The sequence below is a fragment of the Lissotriton helveticus genome, chromosome 5_1, assembly GCF_964261635.1.
Source record: "Lissotriton helveticus chromosome 5_1, aLisHel1.1, whole genome shotgun sequence".
In the NCBI taxonomy this organism is placed as follows: Eukaryota; Metazoa; Chordata; class Amphibia; order Caudata; family Salamandridae; genus Lissotriton; species Lissotriton helveticus.
Genome location: NC_136065.1, coordinates 1,388,144,731 through 1,388,163,891, shown reverse-complemented (window position 1 = coordinate 1,388,163,891; position 19,161 = coordinate 1,388,144,731). Strand labels below are relative to the sequence as shown.

Here is a 19,161-nt window from a genome sequence, read left to right as displayed (position 1 = left end):
TTCATATGTTTGATTGTACTGAGGCCAATTGATAAATTATTCTTACCTGACTTGTCGGTTATAACTTCGTTACCGTAACGTATTGTAGTGTAACTCAGATACATGCTTTTATATGCCGTTTATATTATATTTCGACCTAGTAGAGACATTTGATTATTAAGCCTATTGGGTCTGGCTAATACCCCTTGTCTTTTTAATTCCACAACCTAGGTGATTACCGTTATTATACTTACCGCTTGGGATTGTGGAATATGGAAATACTTATATTCTCCTAAAACACGAAGGACTTGTATCTCAAGGTAGGCTTTGAGTACAAATAATGATACGAGTAGCAGACTATTTTTTATTTCCGTTGGCATGCATTAATATATATGCCGTTTTTCCCGTGCCGTATAATCACTCCTGTCAACATGTTTTCGCCGTATTTCGGGTCAGCTTGCATTTCTGGATCCCGATTGAGGCCGAAGTCCCCTAACATATAGAATAAATGAGTATATTAATAATGCGTTAGGAGGAAGTGCGCCTAGATATATGCTTATTTGCACTCTCTTTATTCCAGATCTTTTAAATTTTTCCAAGAAATTGCCCCTGTGTTAGAGGTGTGGAGATATACTCCGCAGTGCCGTTAGGACCCAAGAAACGATCACGGTTTGAACAAAGCTAATGCTACACTCTTAATATGGTGCCCTGTCTGGATAAATCGGATGAATAGGAATAAATAGGGACTGGAAGCACCCAAGGGACTTCCCCTTATTTGTGGTGGATAAATACCGTTCTTTGGAACAACCATTTCGGTAGGATTTGTTGCATGTTTTGTATATATTTTCCTCTGCTTTAAAGAATGCGTATTGCCTTAACATTGGGTCTGTTCTACACAGCTGGCGCAATTGAAAACTATCATTCGCCATCCTATTCTTATGGGATTGATTTGCTTGGGATATGCATGTTTAGGATATCCAGTTCGGCATATCTACCATTTGCTTCACTGATGGTTGGAAATGTCACTCGAACCATCAAATACCTTATTCCTTGTTGTTTTTAAGATTGCATTGACTATAAAATGCTGAGGCGTTACACGATGAATTGACATGGCTTGATATGGCATCCTTGTTGCAAATGTACACATGGATCATTTTGTGATTTCTTAGCTTTGGTCTTAATAGTTTGGAGTCACAAAACAACAATAATGATGAGGCACAAATTATTTTTCCTGCAGCTTTTCTGAATTGTGGTCTTTTGAGTGACGCAATTTGAGTCTGGTTAAACAAATAAATGTTTTTTATTAAATTGAGTAGATAGGTAAGAGCTTAGTATTAGTTTGGCTCTTAACAAGGTCATCGTGAATATACATTGTACAGTACTTGTATGTCTTTTCTAATATTGATAATAGGTATTTTCCTATATATATGAAATAATTTTGTGATTTGGGTATATGTTGTTGTATTTGTGTTGACAATGTTAATGTTTGTATTTATTGTGTTGTCTTTTATAGCACCAACATTGCTTTTTATATGTTTTTTAAACTTTCAGCCCTGAAGAAGTTCTGTTTTCAGAACGAAACGCGTTGGCTGTCTTTCTTCTTTTTCCAAAAACGGAATATTAAACAAGCATTGAAATTTTACATCAAGACTCAGCGTTTGTATACAAAGACAATAAGAGAGTCAATACAGAAAGCTGTCTGAGCAGTGCACAGCAGACTTCAGTGTACTATTATCAGCAATATTTGAGCACATGGCGGTCTGAACTCAACCAGTGTTATTGATGTTCATGGGAAGTATAACTATTTGGACTTACCTGCTCCCGCTTGAGTTTCTCTCGTTTGCGGATCAATTCAATAAGCAGCCTTGCTCTCTCAAGGTCATGTCGCAACTTCTGCCAGTACATCAGCTCTTCCTTCACTGCACTTGTCTTCTCATCATGTTCCTTCTGCAGAAGACCCAATAAAGAAAGCGAGTCATTACAACATGCTCATTGATACATTTCCGACAAAGCATAATTCTGAATATGTGTAATTAGAATTTGGACTGCCATCAAAATCGACGTATCTCCATTTCTCACTGAATAGATTTTGGTTTCAAAATATTGCAAATAAACACAACCCTTGCAGCACAGAGTTTACATGTTTCTAGCTGATTTACAAATTATCCAATCAGCACATATTACGTTTCCTTTCAAGCTTTCAAGTCAAGTGGGTCTTACTAGAAGGTTGCCTGAACCGGAGGTGGTTCTGCAGATATATATATATATATATATATATATGAGACACCAGTCTGCGGCTGCTTCCCAGGGACGTAAGAACCTGAAGAGTGATAGTCACATGCGGTTCTTCCGGAAACATTGGCCAGAGCTCACATACCTCAGCGGAGATCTTCGTATATTGAAGATAATGGCCCCTGCCCAAATGAAACATGGATGTTGCTTCTTCTCTTGTAAGGAACCGCTGTCCTGAGTACAAATCTCCGATCCAACAGCAGCCTCCCTCCTTCCATTTAGTAATAATCATAGTTTGACCTATTCGTGTAAACAGTACCACTGCCCATAACGGGGCTTCGAGATCATATGGCGCTCGTTTTATTATTGTCGTCACCGCCATCTCCCAATTCACAGCCATGTGTCTAATAAGATAGGGAAATTGGTCGGCTACCCTTGATCCTTTCATAAGGAGATCTGGTAAAGGAGTCCTACCATATGTTCCGTCCAGCAGCCGCTTCTCCCAATTATCATTGTTGTCCAACCACTGTACTGCATGTTGTAACTGTGTCGCCATATCGTAAAGGCTCAATCTAGGAACCTCCAACCCCCCTCGTTTCCAAGTCCTCTGTAATGTATGCAATTTCACCCCTCTTTGTTTTGAACCCCATAAGAGGTCAACCAGCAAGCGATCCAGCCATTGAAAATACCTCCAAGGGACACAATAGAGAGAATTTTGTATAATGTATAAGCAGCGTGGAAGAATCACCATTTTTATTAAGGCGACTCGTCCCATCAATGACAGGGGGAGGTCAACCCAGAACTCAATGGAGTTTTGAACCCCCGTCGCACATCTCCCCACATTGCGTTCTAGATAGTTTCTCGATGTGTGGGCTAGCCTTACCCCTAGGTATCGTACCATGTCTACGACCTAGCTCATTCTCACCGCAGGTAGTTCACTGTCCGCTGAGTCATGCAGGCTTCCCTTTTTTATTTTTATATTGTTTTTATTGTTTGCAGGCAGGCGAGGAATAAGTACATTAAAGCGTAAATTCATAATTTTAACATACATAAATTCCTTCCATGTAGAGCATAAGCAAAAGCAAATAAAAGAGAGAAAAGAAAAGAAGAGGGTAAGCAAACAAGAAGATAGTAGCAATTTCTTTTCAACAATGATACAAATTGTATTGTTCGACCAGTTTCCATCCCCCCTCCCCCGTTCCGCAAGAAAATAAAGTAAAACATCATCATTCTACAAAAGTACCCCAGATTTTTTCATGCTTTTTCAATGTTCGTAAGCCCCTAATGTTTGCTAAAGCTAATTCCATTGAATGTATCTCGGTTGCCAAGGCCCACCAGTCCCAAACCGTAGGTGTTTCTAAGCTAATCCAAGCTCTGGCCAGAGTTAGCTTAGCACAGGACATTAGTATCGTGGCCAGAGCAGCCTGCGGGAAAGATACAGGGTAAGTGTCTAGCAGGACAGAGGTGGCCGTGAATGTGGGCAGCTGAATATGTTTCAATTTCAGAACTTTTTCAATGTCGCGCCAGAAAGTCTTGAGGTTCGGGCAGGAAAATAAAATGTGTACCAAATCAGCTGCTTCAGTAGAGCATTTGGGGCATTTTGTGCGATCGCTGTGAATGTTATTAGAGGACCATTTAGAGATTCTTTCTGGGGTGTAGTATAGCATACAGGTTGTTCTGAATTGTTGTAGTCTTAGACTAGATGATCGTACTCGTTTGTTAATATTTGTAAGAGAGTTCTCTATCTGTTTAGGTGTTATATTTGAGCCCAACATTCTGCTCCATTTGTCAGCCAGCTTGATACAGTCATTTAATTTAAATCCAGCAAGAAGCTTGTATGCTTCGCTTATTGTAGATTTGTTTTTGGATGAATATAGACAAGACCAGATATCGCATTCAGTAACTTCCAATATTTGTTTTTTATTGATCAGATAGTCATGTATCTGTAGATGTTTGTACCTCTTGTTTTCAGGTAGGTCATACAATAATTTGAGGGTGTTGAAATCTAAAAATCCTTGTATGCCGTATAGATCCCCTAGAACCGTGATTCCTGATCTTAGCCAACAGCGAGTAGTGTTGTCGTTAAAAATATTTGGGAGACCCGGATTACCCCATAGCGAAAGCTTAGGGTGAAAAAAGCTGGTGTTGCAGAAAGAAAGTATGTTACCCCAAATCTTTGTTAGGTCTCTTACAGTCTTAAATCTAACCCTTTTATAGTAGTTGGGGTCATTAGTTCTAAACAAAAACATATTCGAGTCGGATTTTAGCATAAAAGAATGAAAGAACAAAGCCTTTCTTTCATTTAATAAAGAGCGGAGGCGGATAACAAAAGCGGACCAGAAGTACAATTTGAAATCGGGGAAATTTAGCCCGCCAAGATTCGTGTTATTTTTCATACGAGCCAATGATCTTCTTGCCTTTTTATATCCCCAAATAAAACTACTGAGTACTCCATCTAGTTTTTTAAAAAATTGATTATTTAACGCTAGTGGTATAGATCGGAATAGGTACACATATTTGGGCAAAACCTTCATCTTGATTAAATTAATTCTACTAGTTAGGTTCAGAGGTAGTCTATGCCATTTTTTTAATAGTAGGCTGGTTGATTTAGTTAATTCGTTGTAATTTATGTTGTTAATTTCTTGTAATTTAGCCGTTATTTTGACCCCAAGATATGTAGCAGTGTGGCAAATCTCAGGCCTAACCACTGCTGGTGTGTAATTAGCTATTACATGCGTTTTTTGTAGATTTAATTTGTAACCCGCCACCTTACCGTATTTTCCGGCTTCTAATGCTATTCCCTTTAGTGCTTCGACGACATCTTCAGTATAGATCGCGATGTCGTCGGCGTATGCAGTTATTTTTAGTTCTTGTGATCCTGATCTAAAAGGTGCAATCTGAGTTTGAGATTGGAGGGCCGACAAAAAAGGCTCCAATGAGAGGGCAAATAAAAGAGGAGATAGGGGGCAACCCTGACGGGTACCTCGTAGGATCAAAAAATCTGAGGATATCAATCCCCCATAGCTGGTGTATGCTACTGGATTATCATACAAAGCTTGTATACTCCTCAGGAATTGTCCCCCAAATCCTATTCTAGACAATATACACCAGAGAAAGTCCCACCCCACTCGGTCGAAAGCTTTTTCAGCGTCTAGTAAGATCATGCCGAGTGGGGTGGATTCAGTCTCCGCTACATCAAATGCTGTTATAGCCATGTTGACATGTATGGTAGTGTCTCTTCCAGTTATGAAGCCATGTTGTTGTGGGTTAATGATTTGGGGCATAATAGGAGCCAATCTTAGTGCTAATATTTTTGCAAAAATGTTTGCGTCTGCGTTTATTAAAGAGATAGGACGGTATGACCCTCTCTCTTCTTTTGGTTTGCCTTTTTTCAAAAAAAATATTATTTTTGCCCTATTCCAGGACTTGGGTGTCTTTCCTTCTGAGCCTACAGATTGGATGACTTTCAGAAATAATTGTTCGAGCTCTTTTAAACATAATTTATATATTTCTAAAGGTATGGTGTCTTCCCCCGCCGCTTTTCCTACGGGTAATAGAGCTATCGCTTGATGTAGTTCGGCCATTGTTATGTCATCAGACAATGAGTCTAACTCTAGGCTGTTCTGAATATCCCCAGTATGGTCTTCAACATATTTGTGTATGTCGTCTAGATTATGGTCAACTTCTGGAGTATATAGAGTTCTGTAAAAATCGGCAAATTGTTCTAAAATATCTTGAGGTTGGGTATAAACTTTATTGCCAGCCCCCGTATGTTTGTAATTGTAGAGTTAGCTCTGTCCTCGGCGACTTTGTAAGCCAAAATGTTCCCAATTTTGTCGCCCCCCTCATATTGTGCTATTTTAAATTTACGCAAACTATTTGTGCTTTTCTGAATAAATTTTGTCTTAGTTTTATTTTTGAGTGAGCAAAGTTTAAGGCCAATTTCTATGCTTTTTGTTAGGTTGTACCGGAGTGCTGATGATAGTTGTTCTTCTAGGGCAGTTATTTTCGACATCAATAAGTCGTTATTTTTTTTATGTTCGAAATTTTGTCTAATTACGTAAGCCTGAGTAAAGCCCCTGATACTTGCCTTACAGGCATCCCATACCACAGCAGGTGAAGCTGAGTTGGTATTTATGTCTATAAATTCAATGAGGTGTGATTTTAGTTGCGTCATATAGCATGTATCTGAGATCAAATGTCTCGGAAAAGAGAATGGTCTAGGAGTAATTCTAAAATTTGTTGTTTTAATTATCAATAATATAGCATTATCATCAGAAGAAATTCGAGGATATAGAACCATAGAGCTATTTTTCAGTAGGTTATCGCTTATTAATGCCATGTCAAGCCTTGAGCATGATTTGTGAGGGGCGGAGTAATATGTATATCCCGGTTTATTAGCATGTAAATGTCGCCAAGCGTCTTTAATATTGTGTACGCGGCATAAATCAAGAATAGATGATCTAGTTTTGTGCATCCTTTGATGGCGGCCAGAACTGGTTGTGTCTATTCTGTAGTCCATGACGCAATTAAAATCCCCCATGATAATAAGTTCTCCCTCCAAGCCCAAAAGTTTAATATTCAATTGATCGAAAAGAGTAGGCTCGTCTGTGTTGCAACCGTAAACCACACATAAGACATATTTAGCATTTTCGTAGCTTATCTGCGCTATTGCCCATCTGCCGTCCTTACCACAAAAAGTTTGTATTATTTCGGCCCTAAATCGTATGTCCTTGAGGATAGCAACCCCTCTTATAGATTGTCCAAAAGTTGAACAAACTATGATATCATACCCCAGATGGTTAAGCAAGTTTTTATCCTTCCCCGCAATATGTGTTTCAGATAGAAAAATAATATGGGGGTTATGCATTTTCAATTCTTCTTTAACCAAGCATCTTTTGTTCTTGCTATTTAGCCCTGCTACATTCCAGGCTAAGCATTTTATTTCATACATCTAAAAAAGTGAAGAAGTAAGATCCTTAATTTTAAGCCTGTCTCAAATTGTCCGAAATAATGTTCATGATATCCACATAGCCTCATATATAGCATACTTTTAGTACTATTAATATGCAAAAAAGTTCTGATTTCATAGTGTAAATCCACACCCTCATCCCCCTCAGCCTGCAAACAAATTTTCTTGATTTTTCCCTTCCCCACCTCAACCCCCCATAGTGCGGAGACTCCCCCCCCACCAACCCCCCTCCCCCCTAGCTCTTGCCCCAGCCGGGGAAGAGCCATCCCTCTGCATCTGCTGCCACTGTAGGGGCAGCGTACGTGGCAGGTCGCCCGGAGGAGTCCCTACCATCCCTTTACTTGTTCTTTTAACAGTTTATCGGCAGGTGTATAAAGGATACTCTGAACATTTAACTAGTGTATATATTTTAGAGAGAGCGAAAGAAAAAAATTAAACAAGATTAAACCATCCCCCCTATAGTCATTGTGCTTAACAATGGAGATTTCTAGTAATCGTTAGTCTACCAGTGAGGCCAGTGATGAATTTAACTAATTCTTAGTCTTATTCTTGCCCCCGCCAATATCAGCTAGATAAGCCTCTGCTTCTTTAACTTCTAAAAAGAAGTGAGTGCGACCATCTTTGATAACCTTGAGACGTGCTGGTTCTTGGAGAAAGGCCTGACCTCCACTGGATTTAATCGGGTCTATTAATTTTCGAAGCATCCATCGTCTGTCCATTGTTTCTTTACTGAGGTCGGAACGGGCAAAGATTGAGAGCTCTCCAATGGCTACAGGGGTATTAGGACGGGCTCTCTGCCATATGGCCTGGCGTAGTAGAAAGTTTCCAAAAAAGATTAGAAAGGGGCGTGGGAACTGGTTCTCCCTATTTCTCTGCACCAGAGGAAGGCGATGAGCTCGCTGGATTGTGAATCCCAGTCCCAGTCGGCTAAGTCAGGGAAAGCTTTCTGGAACAGACCCACTAGGTAAGCCCTCGGGTCGGAGCCTTCTGCGCCCTCCGGTATGCCAAAAAGTTTTAGGTTTGAGCGTCTCTGACGATTCTCCAAGTCTTTAATCTTTTGTTGAAGTGTAGCAAGCTGAGTCTCATGCTTATCGGATGCAGATGTTGTCTCTAGGTTTGTTTCTTCCAGCGAAGCCACCCGTTGTTGTAATTCCTCAATATCTTGCGAGAAACCCCTAAATTTAGTGGAGAGTTCTTGTAAGGTTGATTGGACTTTGCTATTGTCCTCCCTTAGTTGTAAATAATGTTCCTGTGCTTCTGCCCGTTGATTGCCCAATAGTTGTAATATTATATCTAAAGAAGAGGGGTCGGCTGATTCTTGGCTTAGGTTTAGTCTTTGTTTAGAGATGTTTGTTTGTTTGTTTATCTCCAAATTAGTGTGAAGAGGTAAAGATTCGAGTGAGGGGCCTCCTAAAGAGGGGAGGGTGGCAGGGGTCGCTGTTACTGCGATAGAGGTTGCAGAAGATTGTACCATATCCGCTTCTTTTATAGGTGATTCTACAATAGACTCGGACGTCATCAATAGTGCTGGGTCGGGCGACGGTATATTAGGTATATTAAATGTGTTAGGCAGTGGATTTAGTGTAGTATTTAAGGAGCAGCTGTCTAGATTGAAAGAGCTAGCGGTGTTAGGTAAAGTCTCTTTGCTAAGTATGAGTTCTGTAGAGCTACCCCCTGAGAGTCTCTGCGTCATATTTTTGACTAACCCTTTTGCTTCAATCCATCTTCTTAGTGGACTTTGATTCTGTAGAGCTTTTAACGAAGTTTGACAATTGTTTGCCATATATTTGTTTAATAAACCACCACCTTTGCCGCATTTCTTTGCCCTTGGTTTATTTTTCTGTTTTTGCCCTTTTTTAGTACGTATTTTTGTTACGTTGCTCAAACAATCCTCCTTTTCACCCTTCTCTCCCAATTCGTCCTCCGTTGCTGCATCAATGTCTTCAAAAGAGCCTTGCTCTGTCTGATCCGTGAGCACCTCCACCTCCACTAGCCCATCAGCCTCCGCCTCTGCCTCTGCCACATCCATCAAAACAGTAGTGCCTACTTCGACGAGGGGGGTCGGAGCCGTAGTATCACTACGGCTTCCCATGGGGAAAAGTTTTGATTTCCCAGGGTTAAGACAGAGTCCCGAGATTTCCCTAAGGAGCTCTGGAACGGCCGCCTCAGGGTGTGGGAGGTATACCATAGTGTCATCTGCATACATGGACACCACGCAAACCATTGTCCCCAACCGGATAACCCATGGCATCATCCGACATCTAAGAACAACACCAGAGGCTCCATCCCAAGGGCAAAAAGAAGTGGTGATAGGGAGCAACCCTGACGAGTACCCCGCTGGAGCTCTAGACCTTCTGAAACCGGATTCCAGAGGCGGATCATAGCCTTTGGTCTACAGTAAAGCAATTTCAATCACCTTATAAAGTCGTCTCCCAATCCCATCTAGATTGAGCACCATCCACAAATAATCCCACTCAACAGAATCAAAAGCCTGTCGAATGTCCAAGAGACATAGGGCCCATTCAGAATCCTGAAGATACGGCGCGTGCCATAGATGTGCGCAATTAGTCAACGTTTCTGCTCAAATGGTGCAATAGAATACTCCACTGGTTTCAAAACACATTCTTCTTCCTCCCCAGGACTGTGTGTGTCATCTTCTCCATAGACAACACCCACCACAACTTAGCAATCCACATAGTTGACATCTGCATTACCCCCATAACCGATGTGCGCAATTAGTCAACGTTTCTGCTCAAATGGTGCAATAGAATACTCCACTGGTTTCAAAACACATTCTTCTTCCTCCCCAGGACTGTGTGTGTCATCTTCTCCATAGACAACACCCACCACAACTTAGCAATCCACATAGTTTACATCTGCATTACCCCCATAACCCCAATACTGCTTGTTTGGAAACCAGGAACTTCTTCAGCCGGGTTTAGCACACATTCCCAAAAGGAACACAGTTTTTTACATGACTACAATACATGCGTCAGCGTACCGATTTCTCCACACCCATCCAACACAGTGAAAACCCCCTTCTTCCGTACCCCCAACCACTTCCTCAATGTCCTATTTGGCCTAGTTAATCTGGGGAGTAGTACCAACTACAGAGGATTTTATAGAGTGTTTTTTGTCCCCTGCATGTGTAGCAACATAGATAGTTCTTATTTGTATATTGCCCTACTGATCAGCATCAATCACTTCCCAGTTCCTTATCTGATGAGAAGGCTTACAACTCAATGCCATATTCGGGCACAACTGTAACACTTCAACTCTGAGAGCCTAAATTCCTCTTGCATCTGCTTGAAGGGTTTTACCTCTCCAGCACTAAAGACATCCTGCAGTGCAATGCATCGTGTTCCACCCAGCTCTGGAAGCACTGTCTGTCCCATCCGCAGTGCAAGCTCTTTGTTCCCTCACAATGGTGTGAAAGGCAAAGGGTGTGATGCCGAGCCCATTTGAAAATCACTGCATAGCCTCTCAAGATGGCACTTGTGATAGATGAACTATACAGCAGTGTTTTTTATATACAGTATTTTCCACAGATTGCATCTACCAAGGGTGTGTGATCTATCAAGGGACCAGCCTTTTTCCATTTCTTTCTTTATCCTTTCTACAGGATACCTTAAGTGGGCTGCCAGGTATTATCTATGCAAATTGGGAACTCTAAGCCCCCTTGCTTAATGGGTAATGCAGGACTCTTTGCCAAGCCTGGGCCATTGTCCTTGTTAAATGACACCCATGCACATATTCTGTATGTGTGCAATATAGTCCCTTTTACTACAGAGTGCCAGTGTTTGGAACACATATCAGATTTTTGGCAGTACACTAATTTTAAGTGAGTCTTATTTTTCTAACTCGATCTTAAATACTTTAGTCAGTCCTTATAAACTGATGTCTTTATTTATAGCTATTGTTTCGGCTAAGTTTATCCCCAAATACCTAATTAAAGTTTCTGCTCATTTTAGGGGACCCAGTTTTGCCCGGCTCATGAACAGCTGCTTTAGAAATTGAGATTGTCACCCCTTGCAACTTGTTCAGATTAACCTTAAAGCCGGATATTCCCAGAGTTCTTCCATCACCCGAGTTAAGTGACGTTTTGTGGTCTGTTAGAAAGACCAAAATATATTTTTTTAAAAACATGCTGAGCTTGGTCTTATGCCACCCAATTTGACCTCCTTTATATGGATATTGTTCCTAATCTGTTGTGGGAGGGGTTCCAAGGTAGGAGCAAGCAGAAGCAGTGACAGAGAACACCACAGTCAAGTTTTTTATAGCGCAAACTCGACCCAAAGGTATCATAGCACTTTACATGAGCACCAGTGGAATTACAGACAGACACATACATTTTTAGGCATGGGGAGAATATGTGATTTGCCCAGAATCACAGAATGCTTGAGCCTACCACCAGACTAGAACCTGGTTCCCCAGCTTCAGAGTTGGTAGCTCTAGCCGTTAAGCCACATCCTATCCTCTAAGTTATTCTAATTATTGGGATTGTTCTGTAAAAGTGTTATGTATCAACACGCTCACTGTGGGCTTGCAATATCCCGCCACTAGTGATTTCATCATGTTCTCTCCTAGACCCACCTCCTGTAAAACATCCTACATAAAGACCCAGCCAACCCCGCCAAATGTCTGTTGAGTGTCAAAGGAAAGCTGGGCTGCTTACCTGTTCCCAAAAATAAAACCAGTCTGGTCAAGGACTATGATCCTCCTCAGAATCACCTGAAACAGGTGTGTGGCTGTCTTGTTTAATATATTACCATTCCAGCTAAGTAACAAAAAAGGCTGATAACCAAGTTACTTACCTTCAGTAACCATTACCTGGTAGAGACTCTATGTAGATGCAGATTCCTTAACTTTGAATTTCCCAGGCGAAAGGCTGGATTCAGAAACTTTTGCTGTGCAATACCCCTTGTGAACAATGTTGTGTGGCTCCAATCGGCTCTGCGTGAGGTCGGCATTTATGATGTTGCGGTGCCTATATAGATGGCACACAGGGGTGCGGACGTCAGTACTTTTTGATTTTTCACGCCAGATGCGCAGAGCCACGAAGTAACTGACGCAGTCGTGTGTGAAACTAGGGTCCTGAAAGGGGGGTGGGGGGAGCATTCAACCCAAGTCCTACAATATAAGTCCGCAAAAGTGGGGAGGCATGGGTGGGGCTGTAAGGAATCTGCAGCTAGATACAGTCCCTACCAGATAATGCGTTACCAAAAGGTAAGTAACTTGTTCATCTGATAGAGACTTCTAGCTGCAGATTCCTTACCTTTGAATTAGATACCCGAGCCATACTATGCTGGCGGTGGGTTGCAGACTCGCATCCTAAACTAAGAAGTCTGCAGGACTGAAAGGGCAAAATGTTGTCCCTGCACACCTGACCATCAGGGCAGTAATGTTTTGCGAATGTGTACAAAGAAGCCCACGTGGCTGCCTCACAGATGTCTTGGGCTGAGACACCCAGAGCCAAGGCCACAGCCAATACCAAAGGCCGTGGGTGGAATTAAGTTAGCCAGCCGTTTTAGAAATCTATTTACAATTGGAGACTTGAAGAGAGCTGGCTGGTCTGGCAGCTGCAAAAAAGCAGACAGAGCAGAAAGGTAACCCTTGAGAGCTCCCAAAGCAGAGCCCTGCTAGGCAAGGTTTACAATGAATAAAAGGACAGTAGAAAGAGAATCCGAAAGAGGATCAATGGACCTTTTCGTACAGTATAATAAAAATTTCTGCCAATGGCAGGCGTATATTTTCTTAGTGGAGGGCTGCCTGGCCGCCAGAATAAAGTTAGAGACTTCGGGAGGCAGGTCAAAAGCGATCAACTGTCGTTGTTCAATCTCCACGCATGGAGGCACAGAGTTGAACAGTTCGGGTGGAGAACCCTCCCCTGCTGCTGCGACAGAAGATCCTCCCGAAAGGGCAGCCTGATAGGAGGATCGGTACTCATTCTTAGAAGCTCCGGATACCAGACTCCTCGCCCAGTCCAGAGTCACAAGAATGACTTGGGCCCAGTCGTTCCTGATCTTCTTCAAAACCCCAGGCAGGAGTGGTATGGGCGGAAAGGCGTACAACTGGCCGGTGCTCCACTCGCGATGAAAGGCATTGCCGAGCGATAGCTGCCTTGGAAACTCCAGCGCGCAGTACTGTTGACACTGCACATTCTCTCCGGAGAGGAACAAATCTAACCAAGGGTCTCACCCTTGCACCACATCCGAGTGGAGACCCCACTCATGATCCACTAGGCATCGACGGCTGAGTTTGTCCGCCCTGGTGATCAGAGAACCTGCCAGGCGTTGAACCAACAGGGTTTTACCCTGCTGTTCCAGCCATGTCCAGAGATGAAGAGCCTCTCGACAAAGGGCCCACGACACCACACCACCCTGTTTGTTGCAGTACCACATAGCGGTGGTGTTGTCTGTGAACACCTGCACTAACGTCCCCTTGACAGAGGGAAGCAATGCTTTCAATGGCAACCGAATCGCTCGGAGCTCCAATACATTTATGTGAAGCCCTGTCTCCACCGGAGACCAGTGTCCCCTGATCCCCACCTCTCCCAGATGGCCGCCCCATCCCAGAAGTGACACATCTGTCACAACTGTGAGATCAGGTTGTGGAATGGAGAGAGGTCTGCTGTTGACCCAATCGTGGTTCGTTAACTATCACTGCAGATCCTTTGTAGTTCCTTCCGATATCTGAACCACGACGGTGAGATTTCCCCGATGCTGTGCCCATCTGACCTTTAAGTCCCACTGCAGAGCCAGCATACGCCATTTGGCATGTCTCACGAACAGGATGCAGGAGGCCATGAGGCCCAACAGCCCCAGTGTCAGTCTCACCGAAATCCAGGAAAGAGGCTAAAATATCGAAATCATAGCCTGAAGATCCTAGACTTGCTGCTCGGGAGGATAAGCCTGAAACTGTACGGTGTCCAGAACAGCTCTGCTGAAAGGGAGCATCCGAGAAGGAATCAGGTGTGACTTTGGCACATTTATAGAGAACCCCAGCGAACGCAGAAGGTTCACCGTAGTCTGACGTTAGGAGACGACTGTGTGGGTGAGGCCACCTTCAACAGCCAGTTCTCGAGATAGGGGAAGACTGAAACCCGAAACCTGCGCAGATGAGCTGCAACCACCGCCATCACCCTGGTGAACACCCGAGGGGCACTGGTAAGGCTGAAGGGGAGCATGGTAAACTGAAAGTGCTTGTGGCCTACCTTGAACCGCAGGTAACGCCTGTGGCCCGGCAGGATGGGAATGTGAAAATACGCGTCCTGCAGGTCCAACGCTACCATCCAGTCTTCCTGGTCTAGGACAGACAAGACCTGAGACAGAGTAAGCATTTTGAACTTCTCCTTTTTGAGGAAGAAATTGACAGTGCGAAGATCTCAAATGGGCTTTAGCCCTTAGTTCTTCTTCGGAATCAGAAAGTAGCGGGAAGAACAGCCACTGCCTACTTCTGAAACCGGTACCCTTTCTATAGCTCCCTTGGGCAAGAGAGACGTAACTTCCTCTCGGAGCAACTTTAAATGATCTTCCTGATTTGGCAAAATAGGAGGAAGAAAAGGAAAAAAGGTAGAGAATAGCCCTCCTGGACCATCTGCAAGACCCACTTGTCTGATGTTATGGGTCTCCAGTGGGGGAGATGATGACGAATTCTACCACCAACTGGAGAAGTGCGGTCCTGAAGAATCAGCCTAGGAGTGCTTGGAGACTGCAACTGCGACTGCTGGGGGCAGTGTGGTCGACGACTTCTGGCCTCCATTCCAAGCTCGGAAAACACCACGTCCACATCCTCGCAAGGCTTGGGCAGTCTGTGAGGGACAGTGGCTGGGATAGGGTTGACGCGGCTGGAAACCATTTCCATTGCCACGAAAGGGGCGAAAAGAAGACTGGCCCCGGGGGATGGAGGAGAGGCCCAAGGCACTGGCCGTAGCTAGATTGTCCTTGAACCTGACCAGGGCTGAGTTCCATCAAAAGGCATTTCCATCACATTGGCTTGGACATCGCCAGAGAAGCCAGTTGCTCAATGCCGGGCTTGGCGCCTCAAGGCCACCATCGTTTAAATCAATCTACCCAGGGAATCGGTCATATCTAGGCCACACCGTATGGTGAATTTTTCTGCATCTCTCCCATCCTTGACAGCTTGGGAGAGCACAGACCGGGCCTCCTCCGAGACTTGTAGCAGAACGTTGAGCAACTGCCTCCCAAAGGGAATGGGAGAAACGCCCAGTAATCATGCAGTATTCACCGACCGCAATGCCAGACTGGAGGAAGAAAACAACTTCTTTCTGAATGAATCTAGCCTCTTGGATTCCCTCTCCGGATGGGCGGAAGGGAATGCGCTTTGGGACGTAGAGGCCAGCACAACCAAACTCTCTGGGGTGGGATGTTGGCTGAGGAACTTTGGGTCGCCCAGTGCTGGGCGATGGAGGCCTGCAATCGTCCTATTCACAGGAGTGTTGGAGGGATTCTGCACATACACAGAACTATGTGCAGGATTATGGGACCTCTGTATATAGGGACTGTGCCTTCCTACTGCCTTAGTACCCATGAGCCCAGGACCGACTAGCTGTAGTGTCTCACTCGCTCTCCTGCACACTCATGGAGAAGCAAATGATTAGACACCCCAGAACACAACACTCCGGGATCTCTCAGGAACCGCGGTAACAAGGCACACCTTTTCGCTCACCTTCTCTTACCTGTCCACAATAAAATCTGATCGAGACACAAATATAGTTTAAAATGTTTATTTTAACTATTGTGCTCTAACATGCAGTATACGTGCCACAACAAGCAGAAAAATGCATATCATGAATATAGTTAGCATTGCAGCTAGGCCATACATCATAAAGAGAGATATCATATAAGGACAATGGAGAAAGTACTATAGTGCCTAACCTCCCTCCCCTTGGTAAGAAGTAGTATTATTATTTAATAGAAGATCTCTAGGCTTTGTCAGCAGACCCCATACCTTAGAATATAGATGGTATTTCTACATCGCAGGTGCGTGTTGCTTTTCTCCCTGGAAAGGTCCCTCTCCATGTGTGTATTACCTAAACATGTATCCCCGCAATATCAAAGTACGAGCTTCCAGCAGCAGCTGCGTTAGTGTGTTTTGTCTTGGTGCTAGGGCCTGACCAAAACAGAATAACAAGGGGCATTGTTTATCGATCTTGCTCACAATGTTCAGACTAAACTCCACGAACAGGCAGAGAACAAACACAGCAGACAGTTCTCATGTGAAAGGCATAAACAGAATCTTGCAAAAATAAAGCCATGTAGTAACGTGCGCAAAATCTGCAACATGGTTGCTGTACCCATGCTAACTTAGTGATGTCGACAATGTCTCCATCGGCCCCGTGACAGGAACCCCTGTGCCAGGTTTGGACCATGTTCCTAGAAGGACGTCCGTAAGTGCCTCCTTAAAGAGCAACAAGAGTTCTGAAGTGGAAGCCTCAGGTTGAAGCACCTCAGTCAGGAGATTAGTCCTGACCTGCACTGAGGGTAGCTGCAGTCCAAGGACCTTGGCTGCCCTCTTAACCACAATGGCATAGGATGATCCCTCCTCCATAGCCACTGATGGCAGAAAGATCATGCCACTATCTGGAGAAGTATCCAGTCCACTGGCCTCCCCAAGTTCCCCATACCAGTCCAAATTCTCCTCAGAGACTTCCTGGGTTTAAGAGGTTCCCCAGACCCTCCCATTCCTCTACTGAGAGTAGTGCATCCTCAAAATGCTCAGGTGACAACATAGACCCTCTGGGTTCTGTCGACATCAGAATCGGCGTCGATCGACACCGTTCCGGCGCTGTGTTGTCGGTTATGAGGATGGGGCTTGCACCATAATGGGCATCGGTGACATCGTAGGCACCGAGTTCGGAATCTGCATCGCGTCGCGTTGGCATGACCGGTGTCAAACTAGATATGGGATCGGATCCCTGGGGCCCCACCGGTGTCGTGGCTGGAGCGGACGGCGTCGAACCCAAAGGGCCCCTTCCTAGTCCGCGTGGTCCGAAGGCTCACCAGCGGCGTTGTTCCGCTAATATACGCGACGCATAGCCTTGTAAAATTTATTTTATTTGAACAAGAGTTGCTCTGGCTCCCAGAAAGGGTGGGAGACGCAAAGTCAACTCTGGCTCCGGCTCCGCGGAGCCATACCTAGAGTGGAGGTGCTCCCTACCTCTCTCGACAATGGACGACAGTTGAGGTGAAGACGAAGTCCGCTTGGACTACTACTTCTTCTTATGCCTCTTCCCTGAGTGTTCCGAGGACCTCGAATGGGAGGAAGAGGACTTTGGGCTCCGTGAGCGGTCCTGCGACCTCCTCTTTTTTTGATCGGGACGTGACCTCCTCAGAGTCTCGCTTGATGATGTTGACTGTCGGGCTGCGAGTAACTTTATCGCCTGCTCTCTCAAGGTCTTCGGAGCCATCGTTCGACAGTCCGAACACGACTTTGTATCGTAGGCGCGCTCGAGACACCACAGACATACGCAGTGGAGATCGGTGAGCGACATCAACAAGTTCCACATGGCTTGAAACCGGTCTTCCTCGAAGACATCCCTGGCACACAAAGTCGGAAAATCCCAAAATTTTGAGAAAAGGCCTGACAAAAAGCGGCAGAGGGGTAGCTCTTCCCGGATCAGTGCTTAATTAACTGGCGCAGCAAGACAAGAACTGACATCTGCGCGCCTGGGTGGCGCCTATATAGGCACCGCAATATCATAACAGACGTTAACGGCGCGGCTGACATCACGCGGAGCTGAATAGAGCCTTCCGATGTCGTGTGTAAGGGGTATTGCTCAGCAAAAGTTTCCGGATCCATCCTGACACCAGGGAAATTCAAAACTAAGGAATCTGCAGCTAGAAGTCTCTATCAGATATGAGTTACAAATGTGACTAGGCTTATCATGCTTCAAATTTAGTGACATCACAGACTCAAGACATTGTTCAAGCTACTTGCCCCTTTTCGAACATTTCAAAGTATACTTAGTGCATTAATGGCACCAGTTGATTTGTAAACAGTTTATAAAATATTGCTGGAAAGCCATTGGACCCCGGCGCTTTTAACAATTCAGACTTCTTATGGTTTTCATATTTCCTTTTTATCCAGTGACCTTTTAACTTCCTTTTTATCTGTTGGCGAAATCTTCAGAAAACCTGCCTCCACTTTAGATGCCTGCCGATCCTGGAGTTTGGTTCAGTCTTTGGCATAGTGTTGAATAGTACCAAAGAAACACTTAGCTTTCTCCTAATGTAACCTACATAAACCCCCTTTAGTGTTTCACACCTCACTGATAGAACTACGTGTTTATTTAGCTCTCAAGAGATCAGAAATCAACCTACCAGGTTTATTGCCCAATGCGTAATATTTTTTATCTATCTTCGCTACTAAATAATCACCTCTCTCTATTTGATTGCATGAATTTTCTCTAAAGTTTCTGTGGCTGTGATTGCTTGTGCTCCTCTTCTGCAGTTTTCATTCCTCCCTCAAATGATGCAAGAGAGCTTCTTTCATCCTTTTATAGCAGGCCACCTCTGCTGTGAATTGACCCCTGCAGCAAAGCCTTCAGGGCATCCCATGTTGTGACCATACTTGTATCATTATTGTGGTTTTCTTTTATATAGTGGCTAATACTTTCTTTGATATTATCTATCACTACTAGGTCCTTCAACAGGGTTTCATTTAGGTGCCCTTTCCCAATCCACTTTTTCCTTACTTAGTCTGTTTGATACAAAATTCATTGTACTGGTCTATGATCTGATAGCGTAATGGGTTATAGCCTTACATCTGGTGTTCCCTATAAAAGCCTCTTGTCTAAGAGAACATAGTCTATCCTAGTGTAGCATACTTCAATGCACTGCTGAGCAATGCAAGTATTCTTACCCCAATGACTGTCTATATATACGCCCATCTATAAGTCACGTATCACTCACCAAGGCCCTCCGAGATGCTGGCATTACAGTGGTCCCACGATTTTT

General features: G+C 44.1%; 1 protein-coding gene across 2 annotated transcripts in view; it reads right to left on the bottom strand.

Moving 5' to 3' along the window:
- Window positions 1–19,161, bottom strand: part of BRPF3 (bromodomain and PHD finger containing 3) — a 538,751-nt gene that overhangs the window by 270,452 nt on the left and 249,138 nt on the right. For both annotated transcript variants that reach the window (XM_078644347.1, XM_078644348.1), the window contains exon 4: window positions 1,795–1,926. In XM_078644347.1, the coding sequence (XP_078500473.1) occupies window positions 1,795–1,926 (132 nt within the window). The remainder of the gene's footprint in view (window positions 1–1,794; window positions 1,927–19,161) is intronic.